This window comes from Bacillus rossius, chromosome 1 (assembly GCF_032445375.1).
Source record: "Bacillus rossius redtenbacheri isolate Brsri chromosome 1, Brsri_v3, whole genome shotgun sequence".
Taxonomy (NCBI): Eukaryota; Metazoa; Arthropoda; class Insecta; order Phasmatodea; family Bacillidae; genus Bacillus; species Bacillus rossius.
Window position 1 is genome coordinate 14,125,930 of NC_086330.1, and position 13,893 is coordinate 14,139,822.

Sequence of the window (13,893 nt, forward strand, 5' to 3'; positions counted from 1 at the left end):
CGCGTCCCCGTCTCCCCGAGTCCCCGCGCCCCCGAGTCCCCGTCTCCCCGAGTCCCCGTCTCCCCGAGTCCCCGAGTCCCCGCGTCACCGTCTCCCCGAGTCCCCGCGCCCCCGAGTCCCCGTCTCCCCGAGTCCCCGAGTCCCCGCGCCCCCGAGTCCCCGTCTCCCCGAGTCCCCGTCTCCCCGAGTCCCCGTCTCCCCGAGTCCCCGAGTCCCCGCGCCCCCGAGTCCCCGTCTCCCCGAGTCCCCGAGTCCCCGCGCCCCCGAGTCCCCGTCTCCCCGAGTCCCCGCGCCCCCGAGTCCCCGTCTCCCCGAGTCCCCGAGTCCCCGCGCCCCCGAGTCCCCGTCTCCCCGAGTCCCCGTCTCCCCGAGTCCCCGCGTCCCCGCGTCCCCGCGTCCCCGCGTCCCCGTGTCCCCGTCTCCCCGAGTCCCCAAGTCCCCGAGTCCCCGAGTCCCCGAGTCCCCGTCTCCCCGAGTCCCCGAGTCCCCGAGTCCCCGCGTCCCCGAGTCCCCGCGTCCCCGAGTCCCCGCGTCCCCGAGTCCCCGAGTCCCCGAGTCCCCGAGTCCCCGAGTCCCCGCGTCCCCGTCTCCCCGAGTCCCCGTCTCCCCGAGTCCCCGTCTCCCCGAGTCCCCGAGTCCCCGAGTCCCCGTCTCCCCGAGTCCCCGTCTCCCCAAGTCCCCGAGTCCCCGAGTCCCCGCGCCCCCGAGTCCCCGTCTCCCCGAGTCCCCGTCTCCCCGAGTCCCCGAGTCCCCGTCTCCCCGAGTCCCCGTCTCCCCGAGTCCCCGTGTCCCCGCATCCCCGTCTCCCCGAGTCCCCGCGCCCCCGAGTCCCCGTCTCCCCGAGTCCCCGAGTCCCCGCGTCCCCGTCTCCCCGAGTCCCCGCACCCCCGAGTCCCCGTCTCCCCGAGTCCCCGTCTCCCCGAGTCCCCGAGTCCCCGCGTCCCCGTCTCCCCGAGTCCCCGCGCCCCCGAGTCCCCGTCTCCGCGTCTCCCCGAGTCCCCGCGTCCCCGTCTCCCCGAGTCCCCGCGCCCCCGAGTCCCCGTCTCCCCGAGTCCCCGTCTCCCCGAGTCCCCGAGTCCCCGTCTCCCCGAGTCCCCGAGTCCCCGCGTCCCCGTCTCCCCGAGTCCCCGCACCCCCGAGTCCCCGTCTCCCCGAGTCCCCGTCTCCCCGAGTCCCCGAGTCCCCGCGTCCCCGTCTCCCCGAGTCCCCGCGCCCCCGAGTCCCCGTCTCCCCGTCTCCCCGAGTCCCCGCGTCCCCGTCTCCCCGAGTCCCCGCGCCCCCGAGTCCCCGTCTCCCCGAGTCCCCGTCTCCCCGAGTCCCCGAGTCCCCGCGTCCCCGTCTCCCCGAGTCCCCGCGCCCCCGAGTCCCCGTCTCCCCGAGTCCCCGAGTCCCCGCGCCCCCGAGTCCCCGTCTCCCCGAGTCCCCGTCTCCCCGAGTCCCCGTCTCCCCGAGTCCCCGCGCCCCCGAGTCCCCGTCTCCCCGAGTCCCCGAGTCCCCGCGCCCCCGAGTCCCCGTCTCCCCGAGTCCCCGCGCCCCCGAGTCCCCGTCTCCCCGAGTCCCCGAGTCCCCGCGCCCCCGAGTCCCCGTCTCCCCGAGTCCCCGTCTCCCCGAGTCCCCGCGTCCCCGCGTCCCCGCGTCCCCGCGTCCCCGTGTCCCCGTCTCCCCGAGTCCCCAAGTCCCCGAGTCCCCGAGTCCCCGAGTCCCCGTCTCCCCGAGTCCCCGAGTCCCCGAGTCCCCGCGTCCCCGAGTCCCCGCGTCCCCGAGTCCCCGCGTCCCCGAGTCCCCGAGTCCCCGAGTCCCCGAGTCCCCGAGTCCCCGCGTCCCCGTCTCCCCGAGTCCCCGTCTCCCCGAGTCCCCGTCTCCCCGAGTCCCCGAGTCCCCGAGTCCCCGTCTCCCCGAGTCCCCGTCTCCCCGAGTCCCCGAGTCCCCGAGTCCCCGCGCCCCCGAGTCCCCGTCTCCCCGAGTCCCCGTCTCCCCGAGTCCCCGAGTCCCCGTCTCCCCGAGTCCCCGTCTCCCCGAGTCCCCGTGTCCCCGCATCCCCGTCTCCCCGAGTCCCCGCGCCCCCGAGTCCCCGTCTCCCCGAGTCCCCGAGTCACCGCGTCCCCGTCTCCCCGAGTCCCCGCACCCCCGAGTCCCCGTCTCCCCGAGTCCCCGTCTCCCCGAGTCCCCGAGTCCCCGCGTCCCCGTCTCCCCGAGTCCCCGCGCCCCCGAGTCCCCGTCTCCCCGTCTCCCCGAGTCCCCGCGTCCCCGTCTCCCCGAGTCCCCGCGCCCCCGAGTCCCCGTCTCCCCGAGTCCCCGTCTCCCCGAGTCCCCGAGTCCCCGCGTCCCCGTCTCCCCGAGTCCCCGCGCCCCCGAGTCCCCGTCTCCCCGAGTCCCCGAGTCCCCGCGCCCCCGAGTCCCCGTCTCCCCGAGTCCCCGTCTCCCCGAGTCCCCGTCTCCCCGAGTCCCCGAGTCCCCGCGCCCCTGAGTCCCCGTCTCCCCGAGTCCCCGAGTCCCCGCGCCCCCGAGTCCCCGTCTCCCCGAGTCCCCGCGCCCCCGAGTCCCCGTCTCCCCGAGTCCCCGAGTCCCCGCGCCCCCGAGTCCCCGTCTCCCCGAGTCCCCGTCTCCCCGAGTCCCCGAGTCCCCGCGTCCCCGTCTCCCCGAGTCCCCGCGCCCCCCAAATCCCCGTCTCCCCGAGTCCCCGAGTCCCCGCGTCCCCGTCTCCCCGAGTCCCCGCACCCCCGAGTCCCCGTCTCCCCGAGTCCCCGTCTCCCCGAGTCCCCGAGTCCCCGCGTCCCCGTCTCCCCGAGTCCCCGCGCCCCCGAGTCCCCGTCTCCCCGAGTCCCCGAGTCCCCGAGTCCCCGTCTCCCCGAGTCCCCGCGCCCCCGAGTCCCCGTCTCCCCGAGTCCCCGTCTCCCCGAGTCCCCGTCTCCCCGAGTCCCCGTGTCCCCGCGTCCCCGTCTCCCCGAGTCCCCGCGTCCCCGCGCCCCCGAGTCCCCGAGTCCCCGCGTCCCCGTCTCCCCGAGTCCCCGCGCCCCCGCGTCCCCGTCTCCCCGAGTCCCCGTCTCCCCGAGTCCCCGTCTCCCCGAGTCCCCGAGTCCCCGAGTCCCCGAGTCCCCGAGTCCCCGCGTCCCCGTCTCCCCGAGTCCCCGTCTCCCCGAGTCCCCGTCTCCCCGAGTCCCCGAGTCCCCGCGTCCCCGTCTCCCCGAGTCCCCGCGTCCCCGCGCCCCCGAGTCCCCGTCTCCCCGAGTCCCCGCGTCCCCGTCTCCCCGAGTCCCCATCTCCCCGAGTCCCCGTGTCCCCGCGTCCCCGTCTCCCCGAGTCCCCGAGTCCCCGCGTCCCCGTCTCCCCGAGTCCCCGCGTCCCCGTCTCCCCGAGTCCCCGTCTCCCCGAGTCCCCGAGTCCCCGCGCCCCCGAGTCCCCGAGTCCCCGAGTCCCCGCGCCCCCGAGTCCCCGTCTCCCCGAGTCCCCGTCTCCCCGAGTCCCCGAGTCCCCGAGTCCCCGTCTCCTCGAGTCCCCGAGTCCCCGAGTCCCCGAGTCCCCGTCTCCCCGAGTCCCCGAGTCCCCGCGTCCCCGAGTCCCCACGTCCCCGAGTCCCCGCGTCCCCGCGTCCCCGCGTCCCCGCGTCCCCGTGTCCCCGTCTCCCCGAGTCCCCAAGTCCCCGAGTCCCCGAGTCCCCGCGTCCCCGTGTCCCCGTCTCCCCGAGTCCCCAAGTCCCCGAGTCCCCGAGTCCCCGCGTCCCCGAGTCCCCGCGTCCCCGCGTCCCCGCGTCCCCGCGTCCCCGTGTCCCCGTCTCCCCGAGTCCCCAAGTCCCCGAGTCCCCGAGTCCCCGCGTCCCCGTGTCCCCGTCTCCCCGAGTCCCCAAGTCCCCGAGTCCCCGAGTCCCCGAGTCCTCGTGTCCCCGAGTCCCCGCGTTCCCGAGTCCCCAAGTCCCCGAGTCCCCGAGTCCCCGAGTCCCCGTCTCCCCGAGTCCCAGAGTCCCCGAGTCCCCGCGTCCCCGAGTCCCCGCGTCCCCGAGTCCCCGCGTCCCCGCGTCCCCGCGTCCCCGCGTCCCCGTGTCCCCGTCTCCCCGAGTCCCCAAGTCCCCGAGTCCCCGAGTCCCCGAGTCCCCGTCTCCCCGAGTCCCCGAGTCCCCGAGTCCCCGCGTCCCCGCGTCCCCGAGTCCCCGCGTCCCCGAGTCCCCGCGTCCCCGAGTCCCCGCGTCCCCGAGTCCCCGCGTCCCCGAGTCCCCGCGTCCCCGAGTCCCCGCGTCCCCGAGTCCCCGAGTCCCCGAGTCCACGCGTCCCCGAGTCCCCGAGTCCCCGCGTCCCCGAGTTCCCGAGTCTCCGAGTCCCCGTGTCCACGCGCCACCGAGTCACCTAGTCCCCGAGTCCCCGAGTCCCCGAGTCCCCGAGATCACGCGTCCCCGAGTCCCCTAGTCCCCGCGTCCCCGAGTCCCCGAGTCCCCGAGTCCACGCATCCCCGAGTCCCCGAGTCCCCGCGTCCCCGAGTCCCCGAGTCCCCGAGTCCACGAGTCCACGCGTCCCCAAGTCCCCGAGTCCCCGAGTCCCCGAGTCCCCGAGTCCCCGAGTCCTCGTGTCCCCTTGTCCCCGAGTCCACGAGTGTCCGAGTCCCCTAGTCCCCGTCTCCCCGAGTCCCCGAGTCCCCGAGTCCCCGAGTCCACGAGTGTCCGAGTCCCCGAGTCCACGTCTCCCCGAGTCCCCGAGTCCCCGAGTCTTCGAGTCCCCGAATACCCGAGTCCCCGAGTCCCCGCGTCCCCGAGTCCCCGCGCCCCCGAACCCCCGAGTCCCCGAGTCCCCCGGGGACGCGTGGACTCGGGGACTCGGGGACTCGGGGACGCGGGGACTCGGGGACGCGGGGACGCGGGGACGCGGGGACTCGGGGACGCGGGGACTCGGGGACTCGGGGACTCGGGGAGACGGGGACTCGGGGACTCGGGGACTCGGGGACTCGGGGACTTGGGGACTCGGGGAGACGGGGACACGGGGACGCGGGGACGCGGGGACGCGGGGACGCGGGGACTCGGGGACGCGGGGACTCGGGGACGCGGGGACTCGGGGACTCTGGGACTCGGGGAGACGGGGACTCGGGGACTCGGGGACTCGGGGACTTGGGGACTCGGGAACGCGGGGACTCGGGGACACGAGGACTCGGGGACTCGGGGACTCGGGGACTCGGGGACTTGGGGACTCGGGGAGACGGGGACACGGGGACGCGGGGACTCGGGGACTCGGGGACTTGGGGACTCGGGGAGACGGGGACACGGGGACGCGGGGACGCGGGGACGCGGGGACGCGGGGACTCGGGGACGCGGGGACTCGGGGACTCGGGGACTTGGGGACTCGGGGAGACGGGGACACGGGGACGCGGGGACTCGGGGACTCGGGGAGACGGGGACTCGGGGACTCGGGGACTCGGGGACTCGGGGAGACGGGGACTCGGGGAGACGGGGACTCGGGGAGACGGGGACTCGGGGAGACGGGGACGCGGGGACTCGGGGACTCGGGGACTCGGGGGCGCGGGGACTCGGGGACTCGGGGACTCGGGGGCGCGGGGACTCGGGGACTCGGGGAGACGGGGACTCGGGGAGACGGGGACGCGGGGACTCGGGGAGACGGGGACGCGGGGACTCGGGGACTCGGGGAGACGGGGACGCGGGGACACGGGGTCTCGGGGAGACGGGGACTCGGGGAGACGGGGACTCGGGGAGACGGGGACTCGGGGACTCGGGGACTCGGGGACTCGGGGACTCGGGGAGACGGGGACTCAGGGACTCGGGGAGACGGGGACTCGGGGACTCGGGGACTCGGGGACTCGGGGACACGGGGACTCGGGGACTCGGGGACTCGGGGACTCGGGGACTCGGGGACTCGGGGACACGGGGACTCGGGGACTCGGGGACTCGGGGACTCGGGGACACGGGGACTCGGGGACTCGGGGACTCGGGGAGACGGGGACTCGGGGACTCGGGGACTCGGGGACTCGGGGACTCGGGGACACGGGGACTCGGGGACTCGGGGACACGGGGACTCGGGGACTCGGGGACTCGGGGAGACGGGGACTCGGGGACTCGGGGACTCGGGGACTCGGGAACTCGGGGACTCGGGGACACGGGGACTCGGGGACTCGGGGACTCGGGGACTCGGGGAGACGGGGACTCGGGGAGACGGGGACACGGGGACTCGGGGACTCAGGGACTCGCGGAGACGGGGACTCGGGGAGACGGGGACACGGGGACTCGGGGTCTCGGGGACTCGGGGACTCGGGGACTCGGGGACTCGGGGACTCGGGGACTCGATGACTCGGGGACACGGGGACTCGGGGACTCGGGGACTCGGGGAGACGGGGACTCGGGGACTCGGGGACTCGGGGACTCGGGGACTCGGGGACACGGGGACTCGGGGAGACGGGGACTCGGGGACTCGGGGACACGGGGACTCGGGGACGCGGGGACTCGGGGAGACGGGGACTCGGGGACTCGGGGACTCGGGGACTCGGGGACACGGGGACTCGGGGAGATGGGGACTCGGGGAGACGGGGACTCGGGGACTCGGGGACTCGGGGACTCGGGGACTCGGGGACTCGGGGACTCGGGGACTCGGGGACTCGGGGACACGGGGACTCGGGGAGACGGGGACTCGGGGACACGGGGACTCGGGGACACGGGGACTCGGGGAGATGGGGACTCGGGGACTCGGGGAGACGGGGACTCGGGGACTCGGGGAGACGGTGACTCGGGGAGACGGGGACTCGGGGACTCGGGGACACGGGGACTCGGGGACTCGGGGACTCGGGGACTCGGGGACTCGGGGACTCGGGGAGACGGGGACTCGGGGACTCGGGGAGACGGGGACTCGGGGAGACGGGGACTCGGGGACTCGGGGACACGGGGACTCGGGGACTCGGGGACTCGGGGACTCGGGGACTCGGGGACTCGGGGACACGGGGACTCGGGGACTCGGGGACTCAGGGACTCGGGGACACGGGGACTCGGGGACTCGGGGACTCGGGGAGACGGGGACTCGGGGACTCGGGGACTCGGGGACTCGGGGACTCGGGGACACGGGGACTCGGGGACTCGGGGACACGGGGACTCGGGGACTCGGGGACTCGGGGACACGGGGACTCGGGGACTCGGGGACTCGGGGACACGGGGACTCGGGGACTCGGGGACTCGGGGACTCGGGGACTCGGGGACTCGGGGACACGGGGACTCGGGGACTCGGGGACTCGGGGACTCGGGGACACGGGGACTCGGGGACTCGGGGACTCGGGGAGACGGGGACTCGGGGACTAGGGGACTCGGGGACTCGGGGACTCGGGGACACGGGGACTCGGGGACTCGGGGACTCGGGGACTCGGGGACTCGGGGACTCGGGGACACGGGGACTCGGGGAGACGGGGACTCGGGGACTCGGGGACTCGGGGACACGGGGACTCGGGGAGACGGGGACTCGGGGACTCGGGGAGACGGGGACTCGGGGAGACGGGGACTCGGGGACTCGGGGACACGGGGACTCGGGGACTAGGGGCCACGGGGACTCGGGGACTCGGGGACTCGGGGACACGGGGACTCGGGGACTCGGGGACTCGGGGACTCGGGGACACGGGGACTCGGGGACTCGGGGACTCGGGGAGACGGGGACTCGGGGAGACGGGGACTCGGGGACTCGGGGACTCGGGGAGACGGGGACTCGGGGACTCGGGGACTCGGGGAGACGGGGACTCGGGGAGACGGGGACTCGGGGACTCGGGGACTCGGGGAGACGGGGACTCGGGGAGACGGGGACACGGGGACTCGGGGACTCGGGGAGACGGGGACTCAGGGACTCGGGGAGACGGGGACTCGGGGACTCGGGGACACGGGGACTCGGGGACTCGGGAACTCGGGGACTCGGGGACACGGGGACTCGGGGACTCGGGGACTCGGGAAGACGGGGACTCGGGGAGACGGGGACTCGGGGACTCGGGGACTCGGGGAGACGGGGACCCAAGTCCCCGAGTCCCCGAGTCCCCGCGTCCCCGTGTCCCCGTCTCCCCGAGTCCCCAAGTCCCCGAGTCCCCGAGTCCCCGAGTCCCCGAGTCCTCGTGTCTCCGAGTCCCCGCGTTCCCGAGTCCCCAAGTCCCCGAGTCCCCGAGTCCCCGAGTCCCCGTCTCCCCGAGTCCCAGAGTCCCCGAGTCCCCGCGTCCCAGAGTCCCCGCGTCCCCGAGTCCCCGCGTCCCCGCGTCCCCGCGTCCCCGCGTCCCCGTGTCCCCGTCTCCCCGAGTCCCCAAGTCCCCGAGTCCCCGAGTCCCCGAGTCCCCGTCTCCCCGAGTCCCCGAGTCCCCGAGTCCCCGCGTCCCCGAGTCCCCGCGTCCCCGAGTCCCCGCGTCCCCGAGTCCCCGAGTCCCCGAGTCCCCGAGTCCCCGAGTCCCCGAGTCCCCGCGTCCCCGAGTCCCCGCGTCCCCGAGTCCCCGCGTCCCCGAGTCCCCGAGTCCCCGCGTCCCCGAGTCCCCGAGTCCCCGAGTCCCCGCGTCCCCGCGTCTCCGTGTCCCCGTCTCCCCGAGTCCCCGCGTCCCCGAGTCCCCGCGTCCCCGAGTCCCCGCGTCCCCGAGTCCCCGAGTCCCCGCGTCCCCGAGTCCCCGAGTCCCCGAGTCCCCGCGCCCCCGAGTCCCCGAATCCCCGAGTCCCCGCGCCCCCGAGTCCCCGTCTCCCCGAGTCCCCGTCTCCCCGAGTCCCCGAGTCCCCGAGTCCCCGTCTCCTCGAGTCCCCGAGTCCCCGAGTCCCCGAGTCCCCGTCTCCCCGAGTCCCCGAGTCCCCGCGTCCCCGAGTCCCCACGTCCCCGAGTCCCCGCGTTCCCGAGTCCCCAAGTCCCCGAGTCCCCGAGTCCCCGAGTCCCCGTCTCCCCGAGTCCCCGAGTCCCCGAGTCCCCGTCTCCCCGAGTCCCCGAGTCCCCGAGTCCCCGAGTTCCCGAGTCCCCGAGTCCCCGAGTCCCCGCGTCCCCGAGTCCCCGAGTCACCGAGTCCCCGAGTCCCTGAGTCCCCGAGTCCCCGAGTCCCCGTCTCCCCGAGTCCCCGAGTCCCCGAGTCCACGAGTCCCCGTGTCCCCGAGTCCCCTAGCCCCCGAGTCCCCGAGTCCCCGAGTCCCCGAGTCCCCGAGCCCCCGAGTCCCCGTGTCCCCGAGTCCCCGAGTCCCCGTGTCCCCGAGTCCCCGAGTCCCCGAGTCCCCGAGTCCCCGAGTTCCCGAGTCCCCGTGTCCCCGAGTCCCCGAGTCCCCGAGTCCCCGAGTCCCCGAGTTCCCGAGTCCCCGAGTCCCCGAGTCCCCGAGTCCCCGAGTCCCCGAGTCCCCTTGTCCCCGAGTCCCCGTCTCCCCGAGTCCCCGTGTCCCCGAGTCCCCGAGTCCCCGAGTCCCCGAAACCCCGAGTCCCCGAGTCCCCGAGTCCCCGAGTCCCCGAGTCCCCGTGTCCCCGAGTCCCCGAGTCCCCGAGTCCCCGTCTCCCCGAGTCCCCGAGTCCCCGAGTCCCCGAGTCCCCGAGTCCCCTAGTCCCCGAGTCCCCGTGTCCCCGAGTCCCCGAGTCCCCGAGTCCCCGTCTCCCCGAGTCCCCGAGTCCCCGAGTCCCCGAGTCCCCGAGTCCCCGAGTCCCCGAGTCCCCGAGTCCCCGAGTCCCCGAGTCCCCGAGTCCCCGAGTCCCCGAGTCCCCGTGTCCCCGAGTCCCCGAGTCCCCGAGTCCCCGTCTCCCCGAGTCCCCGAGTCCCCGAGTCCCCGAGTCCCCGTGTCCCCGAGTCCCCGAGTCCCCGAGTCCCCGAGTCCCCGTGTCCCCGAGTCCCCGAGTCCCCGAGTCCCCGAGTTCCCGTGTCCCCGAGTCCCCGAGTCCCCGAGTCCCCGAGTCCCCGAGTCCCCGAGTCCCCGAGTCCCCGAGTCCCCGAGTCCCCGAGTCCCCGAGTCCCCGAGTCCCCTAGTCCCCGAGTCCCCGTGTCCCCGAGTCCCCGAGTCCCCGTGTCCCCGAGTTCCCGAGTCCCCGAGTCCCCGAGTCCCCGAGTCCCCGAATCCCCGAGTCCCAAAGTCCCCGAGTCCCCGAGTCCCCGAGTCCCCGAGTCCCCGAGTCCCCGAGTCCCCGTTTCCCCGAGTCCCCGAGTCCCCGAGTCCCCGTGTCCCCGAGTCCCCGAGTCCCCGAGTCCCCGTGTCCCCGAGTCCCCGAGTCCCCGAGTCCCCGTGTCCCCGAGTCCCCGAGTCCCCGTGTCCCCGAGTCCCCGAGTCCCCGAGTCCCCGTCTCCCCGAGTCCCCGAGTCCCCGAGTCCCCGTGTCCCCGAGTCCCCGAGTCCCCGAGTCCCCGAGTCCCCGTGTCCCCGAGTCCCCGAGTCCCCGAGTCCCCGAGTCCCCGAGTCCCCGAGTCCCCGTGTCCCCGAGTCCCCGAGTCCCCGTCTCCCCGAGTCCCCGTCTCCCCGAGTCCCCGAGTCCCCGTCTCCCCGAGTCCCCGAGTCCCCGAGTCCCCGAGTCCCCGAGTCCCCGAGTCCCCGTGTCCCCGAGTCCCCGAGTCACCGTCTCCCCGAGTCCCCGTCTCCCCGAGTCCCCGAGTCCCCGTCTCCCCGAGTCCCCGAGTCCCCGTCTCCCCGAGTCCCCGTGTCCCCGAGTCCCCGTGTCCCCGAGTCCCCGAGTCCCCGTCTCCCCGAGTCCCCGTGTCCCCGAGTCCCCGAGTCCCCGAGTCCCCGAGTCCCCGAGTCCCCGAGTCCCCGAGTCCCCGAGTCCCCGAGTCCCCGTCTCCCCGAGTCCCCGTCTCCCCGAGTCCCCGTGTCCCCGAGTCCCCGAGTCCCCGAGTCCCCGAGTCCCCGTCTCCCCGAGTCCCCGTGTCCCCGAGTCCCCGTGTCCCCGAGTCCCCGTGTCCCCGTGTCCCCGAGTCCCCGAGTCCTCGTCTCCCCGAGTCCCCGTCTCCCCGAGTCCCCGAGTCCCCGTGTCCCCGAGTCCCCGTGTCCCCGAGTCCCCGTCTCCCCGAGTCCCCGTCTCCCCGAGTCCCCGAGTCCCCGTGTCGCCGAGTCCCCGTCTCCCCGAGTCCCCGTGTCCCCGAGTCCCCGAGTTCCCGAGTCCCCGAGTCCCCGTGTCCCCGAGTCCCCGAGTCCCCGAGTCCCCGTCTCCCCGAGTCCCCGTGTCCCCGAGTCCCCGAGTCCCCGAGTCCCCGAGTCCCCGAGTCCCCGAGTCCCCGTCTCCCCGTGTCCCCGAGTCCCCGAGTCCCCGTGTCCCCGAGTCCCCGAGTCCCCGTCTCCCCGAGTCCCCGTCTCCCCGAGTCCCCGAGTCCCCGTCTCCCCGAGTCCCCGAGTCCCCGAGTCCCCGTCTCCCCGAGTCCCCGAGTCCCCGTCTCCCCGAGTCCCCGAGTCCCCGAGTCCCCGTCTCCCCGAGTCCCCGAGTCCCCGAGTCCCCGAGTTCCCGAGTCCCCGAGTCCCCATATCCCCGCGTCCCCGAGAACTGTCATTACTTAGAAACACGTAATTTTGAAATACACAATGTCGAACCTCATAACTTAAAAACACACAACTTAGAACTATCATAAGTTATAACCACACACCTTAGAGAATGGTCGTCTGCCCGCAGTACGTGCACGCGCGCGGCGTGGTGCACCGCGACCTCAAGCCGGAGAACCTGCTGTTCGAGTCGGAGCAGGAGGACGCTCGCCTCAAGCTGGCCGACTTCGGCCTCAGCAAGGTGCTGAGCAAGGGCCGCCTCGCCATGAGCACGCTGTGCGGCACCGTGGGCTACTGCGGTGAGCCGCCGGCTTCCCGCTCTCTACAGCACCTTCTTACACTTTCATTCAAGCTCACGTTTTATAAACCACGGAAATGATCATTTGACTTCATCTTGTTTTATCATGCTCAAATGAAAATCTATTCAGAGAAGGGTTTAGGTACAAATGACTTTAACTATTGGAACTACTGGGACAATACTCAGGGTAAATGCCCGGGTAAAAACTCTCACCCAGTATTTCTAATTTGTAGTGATGTAGTTTGTTGTATTCATGTAAATTTATAAGAAAAAAATTACAGTGTAGAAACTGCATCCTTGACTGTTGCGAGTTAAGCAGTGTCAGCTGGTTCAGAGACAGTTGTAGCTACAACTGTAACACGTTAACTACTAAGTGAGTAACGTAAAAAAGTTACAATTGTTTTTGTCAAAAACAGTGAGTGCCTTACAGTTTTGTCCGTAGTAAGTACCACTGCAGTAGAAGTCTGCATGCATGCACTTCGCAAAAATAGCTAATGACACATACAATTTTACAAAATGTTAAACATAAACACGTAATAATTTTTATAATAATTATAATATGTAATTAAATATATAAATCAATAGTATTTGTTAGTTCTACAAAAAATGACCTAAATAAATATAAGACAGCAAACAAAATCAAAATATTATACTGAATATGGATTGGGTTTGGTTTTTTAAGCTCGAGTCCCTCTTGTAGGCAATTTGTTAGCAAAACAAACCATAGCTACATTAAGTTTAATCCAATCCTGAAGTCAATGTTTTATTATATAATGCAAAATAATGTGCACATATTTAAAACGCATAGCCGAAAGTTGTAAGCTGTAACCTTGTGAAAATTGTGTTCATGGCACGTTCAATATCCCAGAGTACGATGTGTACTAATTAAGTGGTATAGATAACAATACATGAATAAAATTTAAAAAAAAACTTGAATGTGTTTTTTTCAGCTCCAGAGATACTTCTGCACAAAAAATATGACTCTGCGGTAGACTTGTGGAGTCTTGGAGTCGTCATGTACATAATGTGAGTGTCAACTCTAATAAAAAATGTATATTTTACGAATTTGCACTGAAATAACAGTGGCGATGTGAACCACAATGTGTAATAACAGCCATATCCAAAGTACTTGACATAACATATTTAATTCTAAATTTTGTGGCTTGATTTTGTAGGGGATTACTGAAAGTAAAGATTATTCAGCTATTGTTAATATGATTTATCAAAAACACCTCTTAACTGAGTGATTTATATTTATAACATGAATAAAACTATTGCGTACTTTTGCATGCATGAGTTTTCTTTGCGGCCTGTATTACAATTCTGAGCTGAAACTGTCTGTGTGGTGATGTCTGACAAGTGTTTTGATTAATTTCCTCACTCTCTCAATGACCGTACACAAAGCTGTTAATTGACGAGGTAGGTCGCTCTATGCGCAACCACGCTACGCAAGTTGTCTAACTGCCTGGCGTATACCGGTCTCATTTAGACTTCAATTTTCAAGGCTTACCTCGTTTTCTAATCGAGCTAGAACAACATATCATAAATTTTTGATGAATAATCCTACCCTAAGTTCTGGAATAAATGTACCGATAAAGAAAAATGGAAAAAAAAACTACCCAACAAAAACGATGCGGACGATCACAGCAGAGGGAATAAAATAGACGTAAACATTCGAACGTCACTTTGAGTTTTATGGTGTCTATTCGACATAAAACAAAGATCTGTCTTAGCCGTATAGCCGTGTTTCATTTTATTACGTGACAGTTACAATATTAGTTTTAAGTTCAGACGCAGAGGCATTGTAATTTATTAAAATAATTTATTAGAAAGTTCGAAGCCGATAAAAGTGAACAATAATAAAAAAAAATTTCCTGGATTTAGAACTGAATTTTGATAATGAATTTTATTAAAATATGGCTATATTGTTAAAACTCACTAAACAGTTAATATATTCACGAAATACGTTATACCGAGAGCTAAGATCTTGCACATGATTATAATTGTATTTCGAAAGTTTTAGATCCACAGCAATCAATATTACAAAAATACATATGTTACTGGTAATGTATGAAGAAGACCTAAAGTTAAATTTATCCAGGTTTACTTAGCAGTATTCAGGTTTTTTTCCGTTAAAATCCGAATAATCACTCAAATCAATTTGATTTCGGCATTTACCTGTG

General features: G+C 68.8%; 1 protein-coding gene across 1 annotated transcript in view; it reads left to right on the forward strand.

The window, feature by feature from the left end:
* LOC134532506 (calcium/calmodulin-dependent protein kinase type IV-like) overlaps positions 1-13,893 on the forward strand; it is a 164,500-nt gene that overhangs the window by 136,483 nt on the left and 14,124 nt on the right. The window contains exons 6-7 of the mRNA XM_063368967.1: positions 11,543-11,711; positions 12,661-12,736. Coding sequence (XP_063225037.1) covers positions 11,543-11,711; positions 12,661-12,736 — 245 coding nt within the window. The remainder of the gene's footprint in view (positions 1-11,542; positions 11,712-12,660; positions 12,737-13,893) is intronic.